The following is a 20,182-nucleotide window of genomic DNA, read 5'->3' as shown; positions in this document are numbered from 1 at the left end:
GAAAGAAAATAAAATCTTATAGTCTTTATGATGGTCCCTCACCCAGGGACAAGGTATTTCTTTGGACGTCAAGCTGCCTAGTTCAGAGAGGGCCTTGGGGGCAACTGGAGCGTGGTGAGCTGTCCGGGATGCTGGGGTCAGAGACTAACCTGGCATCACGGGCACCCTGTGGGTGTCTGGCTGTACTTACAGCCTGTGGTGAGTCAGGGCTCACCAATGTGGCCTCCTGCCATGCTGTGGGGTGGTGCTGCCCACTGCTGCATGGGCTGGCAGCTCTGAGTCTTGGCAAACCAGGTGTTGGGAACCCCCAGCTCTGGTTTCCCTGCCTGGAGAGCTCAAGTGGGCAAGGCCTGTAGCCTCCACCCTGCGTGCTGAGCGGGCCTCACTGGGGTGCTCAGTCGGAACAGGGATATGCTGACTCCCTCTCTGTGCCAGGTTCTGCTCGACACCTGCACTCTGGAGATGAACAGACCTGGCCCTGCCCTCAGGAAACTTTGTGGGGTTGGCAAGTCAGCCCTATAAACATAAATATCCAGCAAGACACTGCACTGTGATCAGTGTTCATGGAACTTTGAGCTGTGGATTTGCCTCAAGTCTACCATGGAGGCTCAGAGAGGAGGTCTGCCATGAGGGTAATTTTACTTTACTGGGAAGGGGCTTCTGGCTAAGGGAACTGCAGAGCACAGGCCTGCAGATGTAGGATGATGGAAGAAGTGCGGCAAGTGAACACGTGGTGGGTGGAGAGCGATGGAGAAGGCTTGGCTGGGTCAGGCAGTGGGAGGAAGAGTGGGATGGGAGGACAGGTAAGGCACAGTTTGCCATCTCTGATTTAGGAAGCTGAGTACATGGCAAGGGGAGGAGACGCGGCAGGGGGCCATTGAGACTGGGCTGAGTCCAGGTGAGAGGTGACATGGCCTGGTTGAGGGATGAGTAGACATGGAAGTTTCGAGGTCACGTGACCGGGAGATGGCACTGAGACCCAAGTGGGATGGAGCGGCTCTGGGCTGCGGGAAGCTCCTAAACCAGACGCCGGACCCCCACCCTTGCCGGGCTCTGCTGTGTAAGTCTCTCCACTACCTTCCCCTGGCCCCTGCCCCTCCTCCCACATCTGACCCAGTTGGAACCCTCTGCAGGAGCTCAGTAGGAGGGACAAGGGTCCTTGCAGTGTCTCTTTCCTCATCAGCATGTCCTGTTCCAGAAGCCGTATGTTACCGCTTGGGTTGGAGGTGTTAATTCCAGAATGGGAGAGGGCTGTGGTACCTTTGAGTCATTGCCAAAGGCTGGCTCAGGGAAGAGTGAGGTAGAAGAATCCTGGCATGGGACGCCCTCCCCGTGGCCTCCTAACCCAGCCACCTCCAGGAAGCCAACCATACAGCTCTCCTGGGGATGTGACAGACTCTCTGGGCTGGGTCTTGATTTCCAGGCTTAGCCAGGCACATCCTGACTTGGGTACCAGTCTGAGGGCCCATGGCCTGAGAGCACAGCCTTGAGGTTAGCAGTCCTGGGTTCTGATTCTGTCTCACCACTGTCCTGTTGTGTGATTTGGGGCATACCACATAACCTGTCTGAACCTCCATTTCCTCATCTGCAGAGTAATGTTAAAAATACCTGCTTTTAGGTCAGCTGGCAAGGGTTAAATCAAGTGACATAGGTGAGGCATTCCCTAGTAGCTCAGCTGGTAAAGAATCTGCCCGCAATGCAGGAGACCTGGGTTTGATACCTGGTTTAGGAAGATCCCCTGGAGGAGGGCATGGCTACCCACTCCAGTATTCTTGCCTGGAGAATTCCATGGACAGAGGAGCCTGGCTGGCTATAGTCCCTGGGATCGAAGAGTCAGACACAACTGGGTGACTAAGCACAGCGCAGCACAGCACCTTGAGGTGCTGTGGTTGAGGATCAGAAGTTGTAACAACAAAAAGTGGGTGGAAAAAACACTCATGCTGATTAGGTGTGATGAGAATTGTTAGGCTGGGCACTCATAACCCAGGCCTAGGCCCTAGCCCTGGCTGTGACCATCGGGTTGGCATAGAGAATGAACACATAGAGCTGCCCCTCTGATCCTGTCTATCCCAGTCCTGGGTCACTCGGGAAGTAACCTGTGTCCCCATTCAGAGCTGAGTCACATCCTGACACCTGGGATGGCTCACCTGCCTGGCAGAGATCCTAGAAGGCTCAGGGGACCCTGGACCCCCAGGACTCATGTTCTCATGGCTACCGCAGACTGATTGGTCCATGGGAACTGAGGCCTCCTGGTCCATACTGCTGGTACCATAGGGGAGGAGACTAATGGTCAGTTAGCAAATGCTGCAGTACTCTCTCACCAAGTTTACTTATGTGTTTTTATTTGCATTTAACAAATATTTGAGCATCTGGTCTGTGCCACTCTGTCTTGGGCACTGGTGCACAGTGGGGACCAAGGGATGCAGCCCTCAGGCCCTCTCCATGGATGTGAGGGGTGTCAGGGAAGCCTGAAGGACAGGCCTCTTCCAGTCCTGGGGAAGGCCGAGAAGCGAAGCTTTCTGCTCCCTGGCTGCCTCCCCCAGCACAGTAGTGTCCAGCGTGGGGCCCTGCGTGCTGTGATTCACAGGAGGAAGGGACAGGATGTGGCTGAGCTCTGGAGTGTCCCATCCCCACTCTGCCCTCCCCAGCACAGCCCAGCACAACACAACACAACAGGAGCCAGAACCTGGCTTCTCTGAGTGTGGGAGGGAGTGAGGCTATTTCAGGCTCTGTGAGTGGGGCAGTGAGTGACCAGGTGAGGGGTGGCTACCCGCATGAGGTGTGGACTGACAGCTCCCAGCCACGCCCCTTCCAAGTCTCAGCTGGACAGAGGGAGATTGGTTCCTCAGAAAGGCCTGGCGAGGCTCCCCTGGTCTGGCTCAGGGCGCAGGAAGTAACACAGGAAAGGGCACCAACAAGGCAAGACTGTGGCACTGCTGTGGACCCTTTCATGTGAGATGCTGCTTGAGAGTGTGTATCCTGGAGAGACATGTCTATGTGTGGATGTTAGCTGGCCAGCCTTATATCTTGGAGTTCTATATGGGAGGAGCCTATAGATCTGGGTTAATGATTCTTGCGGTGCCAGAGGAATCATTCTGTTTTCCATCCCTGAGGGCCTTGGTGGTGCGCGCGTGCGCCCGCACACGCACAGTTCTGTCTTGCTGTCTCTCTCCTACTTGGACGGTGACTTTCGCCTCCCCTTCTAGGCCTGGTCCCCCTGGGAGCCTTGGTTGTTGGCAAGGCGCTGGAGAGGACCCTGCACACCTCGTTTGATCCTGACCAGTTCTGACCTGTAACCAGGCCCTAGTGGTCGGGCTGCTGTCACAGTGCCTGTGGGCCTGTCCCGTCTGACAGCCTGGCCCTTCCTCCTGCCCCACCCTCTGCTGCTGCCGTCTCTGCTGCTATTTGGGGCTTAAGTAACCTGCCTGCCCACCCTTGTGGGGAGCTTGGCTGAGGCAAGTGGGGTGTGGCAGCCTGTTCAGCTTACCTGATCAAGGCCTAGGAGGGGGTGCTTGCTCCAGGCATGGAGGGGGTGTGGGAGGGGACTGGTGGCGCTTGGGCTCTACCTTTAGTGAACTTGTTGTTGTTTAGTCACTCAGTTGTGTCCGACTCTGTGAGGCCATGGACCGTATCCCACTAGGCTCCTCTGTCCATGGGATTTCCCAGGCAAGAATACTGGAACGGGTTGCCATTTCCTTCTCCAGGGGATCTTCCCAACGCAGGGATTGAACCTGCATCTCTTGTGTTGGCAGGCAGTTTCGTTATGGATGAGCCACTGGGGAGGCCCCTTTAGCAAGCCGGACCACACTGAAGTTTCTTTCTCCCTCTAGTCTCTTTGAGAGTCGGCCCGGGGGTCACCAAATCTTCAGGGGCTGAGTAAGAGTTTTCTGGCGTTGGCCTGTGCTGTATTTTCTCTTCGGTGTGTATGGGGATGGGGGCCCCTCTCTCCCTGAAGGCACTGAGGCCACGTGGAGCCTGAGAAGGGCAGGGTGAGGGAGGAGGATTTCCCAGGACTGCACCCTCAGGACAGGCAAGGGGGATGTGGACTGAGCTGGCGCTTCCTGAAGGCCCAGACCATCGTCACCCAGCTATCCTGTGGCGATAGTGCAGGTCTTTGCTCACGGCAGGTTAACTGTAGGCAGCTGTAGAAAGGCGAGACTCACTGCCCAACAGAGCTGGCCTTGGGAAGGAGAAGGGGCGAGGAGTGGAGGAAAGGGCTTTGGACTTATCCTTCGGGGTTGGAATCAAGGCTCCATTGCTTACCAGCCTGTGCCTGAGCAAGTCCCATGGTCTTTCTCTGCTTCAGAATTTTAGCTTTCTTCGGGGGGGACTAGATAAGGCCAAATACCCAGCTCCTATTAGGGGCTTAGAATCTTGGCACATGCACATACACACCCACCCACCCACCCACTTATGCACTTCTGAGGGCCTTATGCCATGAAGACTTGATGCTTTTAGGTACTCTGCTTGCCTGTGGCCTGGCCTTCTGCAGATGTCCTGGGCCATGTGAGAAGGTGCAATGTGGGGAGAAACCATTATGCAGGCCATTCCGCCCTGTGCTCAGTCATTGAGTCGTCTCTTTGTGACCCCGTGGACTGTAGCCCACCAGACTCCTCTGTCCATGGGATTTTCCAGGCAAGAATAATGGAGTGAGGTACCATTTCCTACTCCAGGGTATCTTCCCGACCAGGGATTGAACCCGCATCTCTTCCATCTCCTGTAGAGGCAGGCAGATTCTTTACCCCTATCGCCACTTGGGAAACCCCAGGCCATTCCTCGGTAAGGCCTATTTCTTGGGCTCCCCAGTGGCTGTGGATTGTATGTGGCATGGGCCTGGAGTCAGTCTGCCTGGGTTTGAACCCTGATGCCAACATTGCCTTGCTGGGTGCCCTTTGCTGAACAGCTTTACTCCCTGGGTCTCAGGGATATAATGAGCTGATGCCTAGAAGGCAGCAACTGAGGCCAATGGTGAGCACCTTGTCAGATGCCAGCTGACATCCTTAGGATTATGCTTGGGGGTGAAAATAGAAAGGCCCTGAAAGACTTCTAGGTGGGAGCTCCCAGCAGCCCCTGGACCCCCCCTCTGAATGGTGGCATCCTGCTGACTTCCCTCCCCTCAAGCCTGAAGTGTGGGTCCTGTGCTCTGACCCGGTTGTCTGTGTCACCCATTTCCTGCTTAGTGCCAGTTCCACCGTGCCTTTGGGCCTGAGCTTCTCAGGGAGGTTGGATCTGGGGGCTTGTCGTGTTGACCTGCAACGCCCAGGAGAGTACGAACCTACCATTCACCCTCTAGTAATGGACAGGGGTGGCTGATCTCTTCTACAGGGGGCACCCGTGCAAGTGAAGGGCCTTGCCCCACTGCTCCCATTCCCTGGCAGCTCTGGGCTGGGTGGGCTGGCCAGGAAGGAGTTTAGGAAGCCTTCTGGGCCTGGGCCTGGTGGACAGTGCGGCTGTCCCAGTCAGCTTATGCAGGCTAGAGACCTCAGGCGGGCCGTTCCTATTGATCCTGAGGGCTGGGTTTGGTCTGGGCTAGCTGAAACCATTTTTCCTCCCTGGATCCTGAAATTTATTGATCTTGTCCACTTTCCAGATTCACTGAGGTCCTGGCCAGGCAGGGACTATCTCTTCACTGATATCACACAGCAGGGTACTGCAAGGCCTTTCCAGAAGGGGCAGTGGGGTCAGATTGTACTCGAAAGCTGTAGGCTCCAAGCCCTTTTCTCACCGGGCTAGGGCTCAGGAGGCCTCACAACCTGAAGGAGGTACTCTGGGATCTCTTTCCTAGCACTTGTGCTCTGAGGGCAGATTCTGGATGGGCCCCTCACTTAGCCAAGCTGGTGGTGGGTCTGGCCGCCACCCTGTCTCCCTGGTATGGTTCCTTGCTGGTGCTAGTTCTGAGCACCAGCTCTTGTTCTGAGCTTAGCTACCCAAATGATCCATACGGGGAGGAAAGGGAGAAGGCCCAGGCTGCCCTCCGAAGGTCAGTCCCAATAAGGATACTGCATTGAACCACGGTGGGTGGGATTTCCAGCCATCAGGACACTCCTCCTCTTTGGGCCTTTGACAACCTCAGTGAGCCATTCCCCTGAGGGAAGGCCTGGGCTGTCCTGGGAGCCCAGGAAAGCCTTCCCCTGCTCTGAGACCAATCTTGCCACTGCCCAGCTGGTCTTAGGACCTGTCCTGTCTCTTCCTTGCTGGTGCCTGGTTCGGCTGGCTCCCATCTCCTCTTGGTATGGGGCTGCTCAGCAGGTGGTGGGCGTGCTGGGTAACTTCCTAGGCTGCCCCTTAGCCCCTCGGACAGGGGAGGGGCAGGAAGTTTTCTCACATAGAATTGAAAAGGTCCCTAGGCAGGAAAGGAGCACTTGTGCCCAGGATTTCAGGAGCTCTGTCTCCTTACTGGCTGCCTCCCTCCCCGATGACAAGAGTTCCTCCTTTATCAAAGTGGAGGGAGCAGAGGTTTGCTCATGATGCAGAGCCCATCTGTGCATGTGTGTGCATGTAGGCATACCTGTACTGTCGCTGAAGAACTTTCCTTCTGCCTGGAGGTCTGGAGTGGTGGGGAGAGGGAGAGGCCACCGATTACAGGCAGCATGAGACCTGTTCCCTGCAGTCGACATTTGGGGGTCAGAGAGGAGGGAATGCCCAGCGGGGAGCAGCAGAAGCTTTCAGAGGAGGGTTGAGCTGAATCTTGAAGGATGGGGGAGTTTCCCAGGCAGAAGGGACTCAGAAATAGGGTTAGGAGGACATTCCAGGCAGAGGAAGTAGCCTACGCAAAGGGAGGAAGCATGGGAGGATGTGGCATGTTTGGCGAGCTGCAAATAGTTCCATGTGGGCATGTGTGGGGGTGTGGTGGGAGAGGAGGCTGGCAAGGCTGGCTGGCCAGAGCCTGGATTTGTCTCTCCCTCTGCCACTCAGATGCTTAGTGGGCGCCTGCCCACCTGGGTTTCGGCCCCTACTCAGGGCTAGGGATGCAGAGAAGGAGTGCTCGGTGAGTGTATGGACAGAGCCGGGCAGTGTGTACACAACACACTGAGTGTGGACTGCTCTGAGACAGCCTTGCATGTGGGCCTCAGGAGTTTCATCTTAGATAGAGGTGAATTGGGAGGATCCATTGAGAGGTGCTAAGCAGGATGATCACAGTGTCCTGGTGCCTTTGGGGGGCTGAGGAGGATTGGAGCTGGAGCCACTGAGGTGATCAAGACCGTGGGGCCCAAACCCAGGTAGGCCAGGGGCTGGAGAGGGGACTGTCAGTTGGCTTTCCATCCATTTCTCTGTTTAGCCTGTGGTAGATGTTTCTTTTGTAAGGCATAGGTCACTAGGTTAGGAACATGAAGATGGGCTTCGGCGCAGGCACAGTCCTTTGGTCTGTCTGAGACCTGCCCTCTGGAGCCGCCTGGCATTCTAGCCATCCTCAAGTCTTGGGTGTGAATGGAGCAGTTGCACCATCTAGAGACAAGAGGTGGTATTGCAGCAGTCTCAGCTCTGGAGACGGTGGCAGACGCGTTGGGTTGAGAGAAGTGATGCAAGGTTGACTTGAGGCAGGCAGCAGCTTACAGCACGGGGCTGCCGTCGAGCCACCCTGGTAAGGCTGTCCAAGAGGGTGTTTGGGCCTGAAGGATGGGCGAGGAGGAGCTACACGTTCAGAGGTTTGGGTAAATGGGCATTCTAGGCCAGTGGTTACCTCTTGTTTGGCCTGTGTCATAGCTACTATAACTGACAAGCAGGGAGCACTTGTCATGTGGACCATGACAAGTGCCAGACCATGCTAAGGCCTCCTGGGAAGTGTCTCATTTAATGCAGTTCTGTAAGTTGTTATCTAGGCAGTGGGCTTCAGGAAACCAAGGGACTCATCCAGAACACAGGACTCGAGATTCACACGTGGGCCTCCCTCTCTCCAGAAGCTGTGGTCCTGACCACTGCCCCATATTGCCTGCCCCCGAAGCCCTGAGCTATGCCTAATGACATAGGATTTAAGGGAACCAAGCTGCAGAGAGTTGGGGTGACCCCCAGGGACTATGCAGAGGTGGGATTCAGTGTCCACTTCAGCCAAAGTGACACTCCAGGGTCAGGGCTGATTTGGCCAGAACAGAAAGGTGGGGCAGGGCTGAGGGTCCCTTAGGGGACTGTTGACCGGGCCTGGAAAGGGCCATCAGCGGGCAGAGACAGGCAAACATGACTCCACGGTACTGGGATGGCAGGCTGAGGAGAGTGAACGTGCAGGTAGAAGGAGTTTAAACGGAGGGGTTAGTGGGCCCCGAGGAGGGCCTTCTGATCAAGGGAAACCCGGGACAGAGAGCCCCAGGTCTGGGGGCTGGTGTAGATTCAGGAGGCAGGAGGTGAGACACACCGGGGCCCCTTGATGCCAGGAGGAAAAGCAAGTGCTGGGTTTTGCAGGCCTGGAGTCAACCCTAGGAGGTCTCAGAGCCTGGGAGCCCTTATCTGGCTGCAGTTTGTGGGAGCCAGGGGAGGGAGGGGAGCAGAGCGCAGTGAGGTATAGGTACTAGGGGCCCAGAGAGGCTTGGAGGGAACCAGCATTCTCAGCCAAGAAGGGGCTTGGGAAGTGGGGCAGGGTTTAGGAAGGGGCGTGGGTTGGAGCAGAGGTACGGAGGCCCTGGTGATGGGGGCCAGCCCTGCCTGAGACCCTAGGGCCGAGGATCTCACTCTGCTTCCTGACCAGCGCTCCTGTGGCTTCTTTGCAGCCAGCAGGGGCCTGCCCTGGGCAGTGGAGGATGGATGAGACAGGATGCCACAGGCCTGGGTTTCAGCAGGAAAACTGTCAGCTCCATTGTGGGGTCTGGGCTGTGTGGCTTGTTGGAGCTGGTAGCTCCCCCATGCCCCAGCTGGCCCAGAAGCCAGGATGCAAGAGGCTTGTGGGCCTCCTTCCTTCGCCAGCCCTGACACCCCTGCTCTGCCTCCCCAGGTGCCCCCTGAAAAGTGCCGCTGTGCAGTGGGCAGCATTCTGAGTGAAGGTGAGGAGTCACCCTCCCCTGAGCTCATCCGACTCTATCAGAAATTTGGCTTCAAGGTGTTCTCCTTCCCGGCGCCCAGCCATGTGGTGACGGCCACCTTCCCCTACACCACCCCCCTGTCCATCTGGCTGGTTCCCCACCGGGTCCATCCTGCCCTGGATGCCTACATCAAGGTGAGACACAAGTCTGGTGTGTGTGTGTGTGTGTGTGTGTGTGTGTCAAGGTGAGACACAAGTCTGGTGTGTGTGTGTGTGTGTGTGTGTGTGTGTGTGTGAGGGGACAGCCAGTCCTTTGAGTGGGAGCTGGGAGGCCTGCCTCGCCTGAGGGGAAAGGTGGTTTGGGGAGGGTGGCACCTCACGGAGCAGGTGCCTGTGGAGCTAGGAAGACGGGCAGAGGCTACCGACATTTCTTCTACACACCCAAGACCTTGTGGGCCCCAAGCATCTCCCAGGAGCATGGGGAATTTGTTCAGAAATCCAGCCTTGTCCTTTAAGCTCTGACTTGGACCAGAGACATCCTTAGTGTTCAGCTCCCACTCCAGGCCCACCCTGCCCCATCCTGCTGGAGGCTCGCAGACCAAGGCCCCGAGACAGACTTTCCCTTCTGTAAATTCCTCCTCCTTCTCTAAAACATTTGGAAACTTGGGTGCTAGGGAAATGACCCCGATTTGGGCTTGGAAGTGATGGCTTTTTCATCTGTTCGCCTTGTATTTGTTGAATGTCTATGCCAGGTGCTATGCTGGACGTGGTGTGAGATCCTGGTGTGTGAAATAGGTGTTCACAGTGAGGCGGTGGAGATGGGTGATAACGTCAGACAAAAGTGGGGTGTGTACTAGGAAGGAGGAGGATGAGAAAAGGGAGGAGACCAAGTGAACAGTGGTCAGGGATGGCCTCTCGGAGGAGGTAACGTAACGTCTCAGGGAAAAATCCTAGAAGAGCCCTTGAAGGGGTGGTAAGAATGTTCTCAGCAGAGCAAGGATGAAGAACATGGGTTTGCTCTAAAGACGGTGGGAAGTCTGTACAGCGTTCATCCGGGTCCCAGGTTGTGGCTCATGGGGGCCGGGCGGAGGTGCTTAGAAGCTCTTACGAGTCCTGCCGTGCATGGTGGCAGCTTGGGCTGGGGCAGTGGCTGCGGAGATGCAGACAAGGGTGGAGATGTGCAGTCTGTTTTTGGAAGTAGAACTGTTGACTTTGTGGGTGGGTTGGATTGGAGGGAGGAGGAGTGGGAGAGTCACGCCACAGTCCCCTCTGGCCAGGGTGGGTGGGTGAGCGAGTAGGGTGCTCTCCGCTGACGTAAGAGAGGCGGAGGGAGGAGGTGAGGGGCAACCAGCTCTGTGGGCTCTGTCGGGGGGTCTGCCTGGGGGACATCCCAGCCGGGGTGTGGGTCTGCCCTGATGTGTGGAGTCTGGGGTTCACAGAGGGTTGGGAACAGAGGGTGGATATGTTTGGCAACATGCGCCTATTGACAGCATTGCCCCGGAGGACGGCCGTGGCAGCAGAGGGTGTGCAGGGGGCAAGGCCAGCATGGCCGGGGTCGGGGAACAGGAGGACAGAGTTGACAGGAATGTGACCCTGGCGGTTTGGAGAGAACCTGGTGGCTTGTTGTTCTCCAAAGCACCTTGGGAAATGACACAGGGCCTTGGCGATGGACGGTGGGCGGGGAGGGGGGCTCAGACACGTCCTGGTGAAGGGGGTGTGAGGGTCTGTGTCAGGGCTGGAACGAAAGGTGGGGCCCCGGGATCGCCAGTTGTGGCCGTGGTGGGCGGGGCAGGGGGGGAGGAGAAGCAGGAGGGCCGCTGTGGCGGGGAAGGGGCGTGGGGAGGACAGAGGAGGGTCGCCTTGGTGTGCTGGAGGGTGCCAGCCAGAAGGGCGCAGGGGCTGGGGGTGGGCTGGAGGCCCAGGGCAGGGTGAGGGGGCCTGGGGGGGCTGGCGGGTGGTGAGGGCAGAAAGGCAGGCATCAGTGCCCGAGGCCTACTCAGCGTTGGTCCCCAGGAGGGGCTGGTGTGTGGTGTCTCCGGTGCTGTCTGCGTCGTCCTCAGATTCAAGGGCCAGTCTGGGGGAGCACCCCTGGGAAGAGACTTTCTGGGTTCCAGACCTCAGAACAGGACGTGTGGCATGTGGTGTGGTGGTGAGCCACTCAGCCACCAAAGCCTTTTCTTGGCTTCGGGGGTTTATTTTTAGGCACCTTTGTCCACATTTCCCGGCCCCTGACAGCTTCACAAGTTGCCTGGTTCTGACGTCACCTCTTTGATGAAAGCCCTTCCTCCCTACCACCACCTCCCTGGGAGCCTGTCAGCTGTGCTCCCGGCTCAATTTTCCTGGGACTAGGGCGGCAGCAGGGGGTGTACCATCCCCTCTCCTGCCCGGGATGTGGAAGCCACAGGTGCCGGGCAGTGCAAGGGGCTTTTCAGGGATGTCTGTGAGGCGTGCTGTGTGGGCTGGGCCACCAGCTGGGGGAGAGAGAGACGCCGGGCTGCCCACAGCGGAGGCACGGCCCAGCTGCTCTGCTGGTTTCTGGGGGTGGGGTCACCTCTGCCCCCGTGTTCAGCCTGATCTTTCATCCTGGGCAACAAAGCCAGGTGAAAGACGAGGAAGGGGCAGGTTCTCTTGGTTGGTCTCCGCCTGCAGTGGCCAGGGGTTGGCCCTGTGACTCTTGGCCTGGGTGACTGCAGAGAATGTAAGGCTCACTCTCACAGCTCTCCTCATCCCCCTGACCCCCAGGGACCAGAGAAGAGAGGATGCTGAAAAGACTCTGGGCTCTTCCCACTCTCCCAACCCTGACAGCTGGCTGCCTTTACCTGTGTGTGTGCGTGCGCGTGCGTGCGCGTGTATACACATTACATACATGTGCACATGTCTTCTCTCCCCACCTGGCTGGCTTCTCTCTGGAGGAGGCTGGGTCTGCTGCGGAGTTGCTTCAATCACAGTGACAGCAGCCGGTCGGCTTTCTATTTCGGGGGCGGGGGGCGGGGTGAGGGAAGCAGTAGCCAGAGGAGGCAAGCTCACCTGCTTCCCCAGAGGCTGGGGTGAGGGTGGAAGGTGTGCAATCTCAGAGCCTCAGATGGGGCCTGGAGAGCAGCTGCTGTCCTGGTGGCAGGAGATGTTTCTGAGCTGGGGACAGGATTGGTCCACTGGAACAGCAAGGTCCTGGGGGTCTCTGTGAGGAACTCAGAGAGAAGCACTAGTCAGGCCTCTGGAGGGGTTCTGGAAGGACGGCTGGATCCCAGCCCTGTGGTCTATGGGGAAGCCCCTGGCTCTCTGGCCAGGCTTTCCCAGCTTGGCAAGCTGTAGGGGCTAGACTCTGCCTTCCTCCATGGGAACCACTGGGGCCCCAGGCCAGGCACTCTGGAACAGCACGTGTGTGAGGGGTCCCTTGGTGGAAGATGCCTCAGCTCTGTCAGGCCACTCCTCTGCAGTCCAGAGAATTAGTAAGCCTCCAGGGCAGGAGGAGACCCTGCCCTGAGGCCAGGAGGGGCGTTCTCGGTCAGCTGAAGGAGGGGACTGAGCTCCCTTGAAATTCTAAGGCTACAGAAGAGGTGGTCCCTGGATGTCAGCCCAGAGCAGCAGACAAAGGTCTCAAAATTCACCTCCAGGTGGGACCAGTCTTAACGAGCGTCCAGGGAATGCTTGGGGCACGCGAAATAGACCAGAGCAGAGCTGGAGGCCCAGGGTCCCTGTGTGGGATGGTGTGTGAGGTCACTGAGACTTGGCTCCTATCTTTCTGTGGCTGGCGAGGAGATCACTGGGAATGTTAAACTGGCCAGCAAAGCCCCCTGTGCCTGACTTCCTTCCAACAGGATGTATGATCTTTTCCACAAACCCCCTTCCCCAGGTCTCTGCTTTCCCCGAGTTTTCAAGAGAGGGTCCTTTTGAAGTCTGGACATCTCTTGAATTTAGGGAGACAGAGCATTGTCTGTGTGGAGGCTGCTTGGCTGGGAAATGCAGGCAGGCCCTGGAGGTCAGGTAGTGGCTCTTTCTGCATCAAATTGGAGAAGGGTGACAGGCAGAGCAGGATAGTTCCCCCAGTGGGGGAAGCTTGGTGGTAGAGTCCTGGGATAGCTGGGTTGACGGGGTTATCCTGCCAGGGACAGCTGTGAGCAGGGACCCCAGACCTCAGTTCTCAAACCATTCTGGGGTCAGGAGCCTCGGTTCTGTGCTCTGGTGCCCCCACGGCTGGCAGCCAGGTGTAGGGGCCGCGCTCAGATCTTTACCTGCTTCAGCCGGGGTAGCTCTGCCTCTGGGTTTGACACATCAGGTGACCTCCTGAGCTTTTGTTTGGAGGAGGATGTCTGAGACTTGCCTGGTTTGAAAACCTCCGTCTGCATCATTGGGCAGCTGCCTCCTCCGTCCCCGTCGACCACACGCCCGTCCTAGGTCCTGAGGACACTGCTGCAGTTGCTGTGTGAGTGGAGCGAGGAGGCGCCCGGGCTCATCCTTTGTGCAGGTTGGGGCCAGAAGGGTTCCCAGAAGAGGACTTTGTGGGGGAGCCTGAAGCTGGACCTGGAGGAAGCCCAGGGGAGGGTCAAGGTGGCGATCTCCCCGCAAGGGCTGTGCTTGAACTCCAGGTGGTGGGTGAGAGGCTGCCAGTGCCCAGGGATGGCCAGCTGAAAACTGAGAAGTGGGGGCCTCCGTGGGGTGCCTGCGGAGGTGGTCAGCCTGTAGGGCTGTGGGCAGAGAGGCAGCTCCCAGCACCATGGTCAGAGTCTTGGTCCCGTCCAGTGGCTCCAGATCGCCTGTGTTTGTTCTCCCTCGACCTGTCCAGGTGACTTTGAGGGAGTCAATGATGGGGGCGGTTTGAGACCCCGCTGAGGCCAGAATGCCAGTAGGGTGCAGGGTGCTCCTGGCGGCGGGAATCCAGGTGAGGAAGCCCCCGTAGGATATGGCATTTAGGGTCCTCTCTTTCCCTGCCCATCACCTTTGCTGAGCTACTGTGGGAGGGTTTCCAAGCCTTATTTTCAGTAGGAAAAGCCCTCCTGGTATTTCGGCTCAGTCACTTACTCCAGTTATTCACTGAGCCCTCTTCTTTGCGGCGTTGTTCGGGCCCTGGAGGAAGCAGCTGGGAAGCAGGCGCAGGATCCTAGTCAAAGCCGGCGTCCCCATTGTTTTACCAGTGAGGACACTGAGGACAGGGGAGTGAAGGGTACTCAAGGTCGGGGCTGAAGCAGTGGCCGAGTCTCCCCCGGACAGAGGATCGCTGATGGCTGCATGTCTTCTGTCACTCTGCCCTGTCCATGATTGGGGCTGGGCCCCAGAGGCTGAGGAGTGGTCACAAACTTGGGTTGTGCTGGGAGTGGTCCCCAGAGTGGGCCTGGGATAGCAGCCTGGTGGCCTCACACCCACTCAGCCCTCTGTCTCCAGCCCTGGTGGGCAGAGTAAGGCGCTGAGGCTGTCAATTTAGGAGCCTGCTGGGGGAGCCAGAAGCAGGGGCGGGGGGAGCCAGAAGCAGGGGCGGGAAGAGCCCGGCTGCCCATTTGCCCAGCAGGGACTCGTTAAGGGAGACCTTGGCAGCTGTTCTGGCACAGGAAGCAGCTGCTGCCGTGCCTCTTGGGGCCACGTCCTCACCCTCAGTGAGGTGGCGGCGTCTCCGTTCCCAGGCTCCCTCCCTGGGGCTCCAGGGCCAGCTCGCCCCCATGCTGCTGCCATCTGCTCATTGGCCTGCCCCAGCTCAGTACCGCCAGGACAGGGGCTGAAGGGTAAGCCTCCAGGACACTCGCCTTCCACCAGCTCTCCCAGCCACAAGGCTTAGCCGTGCCTCGGGGGCACGGGGTGGGGACAGGAGAGGTGGGTTCACTGGGAAAGGCAAAGCAACCTTTGGGGGTAGAGGGTGGAATTTGGGCTGAGCTTTGAAGGATGGGTAGCGTTCTCTAGGTAGGAAGGCAGATCAGGCAGAGGCAGTGATGCGGCATGGCTTGTGTATCCGCCGTGGCCGGGGTGCAGGGGAGGAGCAAGAATTTGGGCCCAAGAGATGAGGCTGGGTCCTGCAGGGTTTAGGGAGCCACGGATGGTATGTGAGCAGATGAGTGACAGCTTCCGGGCTGGCTTTGCAACAGGACTTGAGCACTGGGAGGAGAGGCAGAGTCAGAGGCTGCAGTCAGACTCTCAGTACCAGCAGTTCAGCAGAGAGCAGCAGTGACTCCATTCCCAGGTTCCCCGGAGCCAGGAGGAGACCTCCACCCCCACCCCCACACACACACGGGGGCTTGGCTTCCCTGTCGTCCCTGGATGCTGAGAGGTAGGGAAGCCCACACAGGAGGCTGAGGCTCTCCCCTCTGCCCAGGCCCTGGAACCTGCTCCTCAGCATCTCTGGCTTCACCCCTCCCCACTGCCCTACCCCAGGAATGAAAGCAAAAGCCAGCCTTTGCTGGGGCGGGCGTGGGAGCCACCGCTCTCGAAATACCAGCTCGGATATGGTAGCTTGGCAGCCCTGCAGGACCCTGGGGGCTGAGGCTTATCTGGATGGTGCTGTGGGCTTGCGCCGTCAGCAGTCCCAGGAGAGCAGTCTTCCCCAGGCAGATGGGCTTTTCCCAGGGAAGAATTCTTCTACTCTTCTCCACAGAACTTGGGATTCCAGGAACAAGGAAGGAGGAGAGATTCCAAGGAGGGAGGTCCCTCCACAGCAGAACAGCTCTGCCTTTTAGTGGAGCCCTCAGACCAGGAGAAACTGCCTGTCTGAATATGGAGACAGGAAACCTCAGGCTCCAGAAAGAGGGTCTTCCCTGAGAGGAGATGAGAAATTCAGGGCCTTCTCCTCCTCCCCTGATTCTTCCTCTCCCCCGCTTCTCTGTCCCCAGTGGCCCACCTGTCCTTCCCTCTGGCACTTGCTGATTGCTCTTGGCTCCCAGGTGCCTGACTTCATGGCTCCATCTGCACCAAGCAGCCTTCCCGCTGGTGGATAATCAATCAGCAACATTTTCATTGGCTCATAAGCCGAACGGGGCTCAAGGTCCTTGACTGCACAGATGCTGCAGACAGCGGCAGGATCTCGGAGCGGGGTGGGCTGTGGAGCCTGCCACGGCAGCAGTGTCATCCAGGAGGCTGTGGCTCCCCTTCCAGATTGGAAAGGAGAGTGGTAGGATCCCGGGTCTGAACCCGCAAGCTGCCCTTGGGGGTCCTCACCCCCACAACTCCTCAGCCATCTGCTCCTGCTGCACAAGGGCCCAGAAGGCCAGAGCAGGGCCGAGCTGGGATTGAGTATTGGCCATGTGGACCCTGGGGAAAGGCTGGGCATGGCTGTGGGTCAGGGCCTTCCCAATTGACCCAGGTATTAGGTGCGTAAGGGCCTGTGCCCCTGTCCCTGCCTAGAGGGAACCACCCTCCTCAGCTTCTCCATACCCCAGCCACCCTAGTCTCCACTGCTGCTGAGGTCCCCCTTCCTGGGCTGCCCAGGAAGCCAGGGCTTGGGTGTGTAGGGATATGAGCAGAGGTGTAAATTGCATGGCAAGCTGCCGGTTCTGAGGTGAAAATGAAAAGTTTTCAGGCAGTGGCGGTAGCAGGCACAGCAGGCTGGGGTGCCAGGCACAGCGCCCCGCACTCCCTCACACCTTCCCCTGTCTGCAGTCTTCCCCAGACTCCTGCCCCGTCCAGGCCTGGCTCCTCTGCCTTCCCCTGCCATTGGGGGCAGGGCGGGCCTTTCAGCCCTTGGTGAGACCTGACCCCAAGAGGGTCTTCATCTCTTGCTTCTGTTTTATCTTTTAACTAGCTGACGAGTGCAAAGACAAACGGGTTGTGCTTTTGTTAATATTGTGAGCTTAATGTTTGTGGTAGTTTCTCCATTGATTCTTCTTCAGTTTTCCAGACACACAATTGTCCTATCTTTAAGTGGTAGGGTTTTTACTCATCTCTTCCAGTTCCTCACTTACTTTGAGATCATCTGTTTAGTCTCTTTCATTTTACAGTTGGGCAGATTGAGACCCAGACATCTTTGGTGGCTTAGCAATAAAGAATCCGCCTGCAATTCAGGAGACAAGGGTTTGATCCTTGGGTCGGGAAGATCCCCTGAAGAAGGAACTGGCAACCCACTCCAGTATTCTTGCCTGGAGAATCCCATGGACAGAGGAGCGTGGTGGCCTTCAGTCCAGGGGATCACAGAAGCTAAACAATAAAGACTGAGTCTGAGGGAGAACCCGCCCATTTGTCCATAGCCAGACCAAGGCTCTGGGCTCCTGCTCGGAGCGCTTTCTGCCACTTCGTGCCTGCTCTGGTCTGTTGGCTCCCAGCAGCCCCTCTTCATTCCTGTTCTCCTTTGCCTCTCATTTGCAGAGCTCTGAGCCCTCCTGCTCCAGGCCAGAGGGGACTCACCAGCCCTTCTAATGGCTCCCCTGTCAGCACTTCAGGGTCTCCGGAGTGTCTCCTGCTGTCACCTTCTGCCCCAGACAGGTTTGGGTTCTGGGCCAGAGGTGGCCGGAAGGCCCACTGGGGGTGAGAGGGATCCAGGGAGAGGGAAGTTGACAGAAGTTCCTGGGCAGAATAATAACAATGCGCCACGTTCCAGCCGCAGCCCCTGCTGCGCCTCCCCCATCGCTTTGCACAGACCGGCTGCCTAAGGGGCCTCCAGGGTCTGAGCCCCCACTTGCAGGGACTGCTGTGTGCAGGCGGGTGCACGTCAGTGTCTGTGTAATTAAAAATGAGCATGCCTGATTTCACCCAGTGAAGAGATGCCGGCACCTCGGGTGGGATGCAACAGCTGTTTGCTGGCTTTGTGGCTGCCCAGCTGTCCAGACTGGCATGGAGAGGCAGGTCGGACTGGGCCGCTCAGAGTGAACAGGAAGACCCGGGGCCCCTCACCCCAGTGAGACAGGAAGTAGAGGGCTGTGTTGGGGTGGAGGTGGATAGAGCAGCCCTTCTGCGTTTCTGGGCCTAGGGCTTCTCTAGGAGATGCATGACCCATGGCCATGCCCTTTTGGGGATCTGAGGCCACTTATCTCTGAGCAGACCCAGGCTCTGGGCATCCAGGTTTGGGACCCATCCCATCTCCCCGGCTCCCGGCCTGACCTCTTCTGCACGCCACATGCTGCCCACCCCAAGCCCAGGCCAGGGCACAGGCTGACGGTCTGGGAGCAGAGCACCTAATGAGGGCAGTTCCAGTCCTCCTCTTCCTCCCCGCTCCCTCCCTCATTCCGTAAGAACCATCAGGGCGGCAGTGTGGGTCCTGGGGGAAGCCTTGGCCTGGCATGCCAGTCTAGATCTTTTGCAGGACGCCTGAGCTGCACCCACCCCCGGGATGTGGGCTCAGCCTGAGGTGAGGAGGGAGTGTGTGGAGCGTTCCCAAGGTGGCCGAGACAGTGGCCCCACAGTAACCTTTGCACGCTGCTCCTTCCCTTGTCAGCTGGCTTCCGTGGGGGTGTGATGTTGGTGCAGGCATGGTGGGGGGAGTGCTGATGACAGGTCTCCTGGAAATCCCTGTGTTATGGGTGGTGTCCCAAGTCTCCCCTCTAGTTTCTGTTTGTGGAAGGCCCAGGTGGGAGGGAGGCCTTGGAGATGTGTCTGAGGGACTGGAATGCTCAATCCAGTCTCTAGCCATTCCCAGTGGCACCTTGGCATGAATAGTTGACTTCTTCCTGTTAGGTGAGGAGAATTGTAGACACCTCAGTCTCTCCTACCTGGGAGCAAGGCATTACGATCCCCTTGAGTCTGTGTGGCAGTGAGTTGCCCTGGGTAGTGGCCTTATCACGTGACCAGTGGCTTCAGTGGCCAGAGCAGGTTCCCCTGTCCTGGCGATGCTTTCTCAAGCCTCTGACTATCTGGGCTGTGGGAGAGGGAGTGCCTGGGGCTAGGAAGACTCCAGGCCCATCTAAGCCCCTCTCTCCAGCAGTACCAGCCCAGTGTGGCATTGGCCTGGTGTCCTTGGCAGTCAGTTCTCCAAGGGTTCCCTGGGGCTGGCTGAGGGAGAGACAGCTGGCCTTGCCTTCCTCCGATGATTTTCCAGTGTTCACCAGGTTATCACCATGCTGCTGGGCGGTGCAGCAAGGACCTGAGAGCTGGCCCCTGGCTCTCCTCTTGTCCCGCAGAAGCTGTCCCTGTCTGCGCGGGAAAGGGCTTGTTCTCTCTGCCTGATCACTTAGGGACAGAGCATATGGCCAGTTCTGCCCCCACCCTCTATATCCTGACTCATTGTTGGTCAGTGGGCAAAGCATGGAAAGGGGTCTCAAGGAGAAACTACTGGACAGTTACAAGCCCCTCCACCTGCTTCTGGGCCTGGGTTGGAAGTTTGTGCCTTTGCCTTCTTCCTGCCCCTTCTCTGCTCTGATCCTGAATTTTGACAGGATCCGGCATGTGTTAAAATGATTTAAGGCTGAGCTGTCAATGAGATTTTAATTAGCTCCATGCCTCTCTCCAGCAGGGAGGGCCAGGGTCCCCCCACCCCCAGGTGGCAGGGGTAGGAATGGGCTGGGTGCGGTATGAGGCTGCCCCTCCAGGGGCCTGGGGACAGGCTTGGGCAGCTGGCACTCTGTGTGGGATGCTGTGAGGAGGGAACGCTGGGCAGGGAAGGAAGGGCCGGCTAGCCCCAGGCCAGTTTTCTCTCCCTCCTCTGTCTCCCCTGTTCCTCTGTTCTTGCGGATGGCTTTGAGATGAAGGCGACAGCAAGGATGGAGGATGCAGTTTCCATGGCAACAGGGCTGTCCACAGCCAGGCAACTTCAGAGCCGGGCTCTCCGGAGGAGGCAGATGCGCAGAACAGCCACAGTGCTGCCTCCCGCCTGCCAATGAGGGGGCTGGCAGAGCAGGTGGCAAGGGTGGCTGCTTGGTGCTACCCACCCTGATGCCTAGTCTCAAAGAGGGGGCGGAAAGGGCACTGATCCCTCTTATCATCCCTGTCACTTGCAGAAGGAAAGCTCGGCAGGTGGCTTGAGTGTTTGCGAGGGCTGTCCCTAGAATTTCTGGGTGCCCACAGCCTCGGTTCCTGCAAGCATCCCCCAAAGCCAGCTGTCTCCAGCCTTGAGAGACGGACCTCCAAGTAGTCTGCTGCTCTGATGGCCACTTGGCAGCTTCCTTTTGGACCCTTTGAATGCCCAGAGCATGGCATGCTGGTGAAGGCCATGCCCTGACTGGGTTTGGGGGGCGCTTTTTTTCCTTTAGCTCCCAGGGCATGACCTGGACCTCTCCAGGGAGCCTCCCTGACCCTGGCCTTGGTGACGTGACCCAATACACTGAGGGGTTCAGGTTTGGCACATGCTCGCCCCCAAGTGCTGGCATTAGAGGGGCCCCAGAGCCTGGT

At 58.1% G+C, this 20,182-nt stretch overlaps 1 protein-coding gene across 12 annotated transcripts in view; it reads left to right on the top strand.

Moving 5' to 3' along the window:
* The window catches only part of TEX264 (testis expressed 264, ER-phagy receptor), a 30,219-nt gene that overhangs the window by 4,403 nt on the left and 5,634 nt on the right, over positions 1-20,182 (top strand). For all 12 annotated transcript variants that reach the window (XM_005222886.4, XM_005222881.4, XM_005222883.4 and 9 more), the window contains 1 exon segment: positions 8,921-9,142. In XM_005222886.4, coding sequence (XP_005222943.1) covers positions 8,921-9,142 — 222 coding nt within the window.

This window comes from Bos taurus, chromosome 22 (assembly GCF_002263795.3).
Source record: "Bos taurus isolate L1 Dominette 01449 registration number 42190680 breed Hereford chromosome 22, ARS-UCD2.0, whole genome shotgun sequence".
NCBI classification, from domain to species: Eukaryota; Metazoa; Chordata; class Mammalia; order Artiodactyla; family Bovidae; genus Bos; species Bos taurus.
The sequence above is the reverse complement of the archived record's forward strand: the minus strand, read 5'-3'. Positions and strand labels throughout refer to the sequence as shown.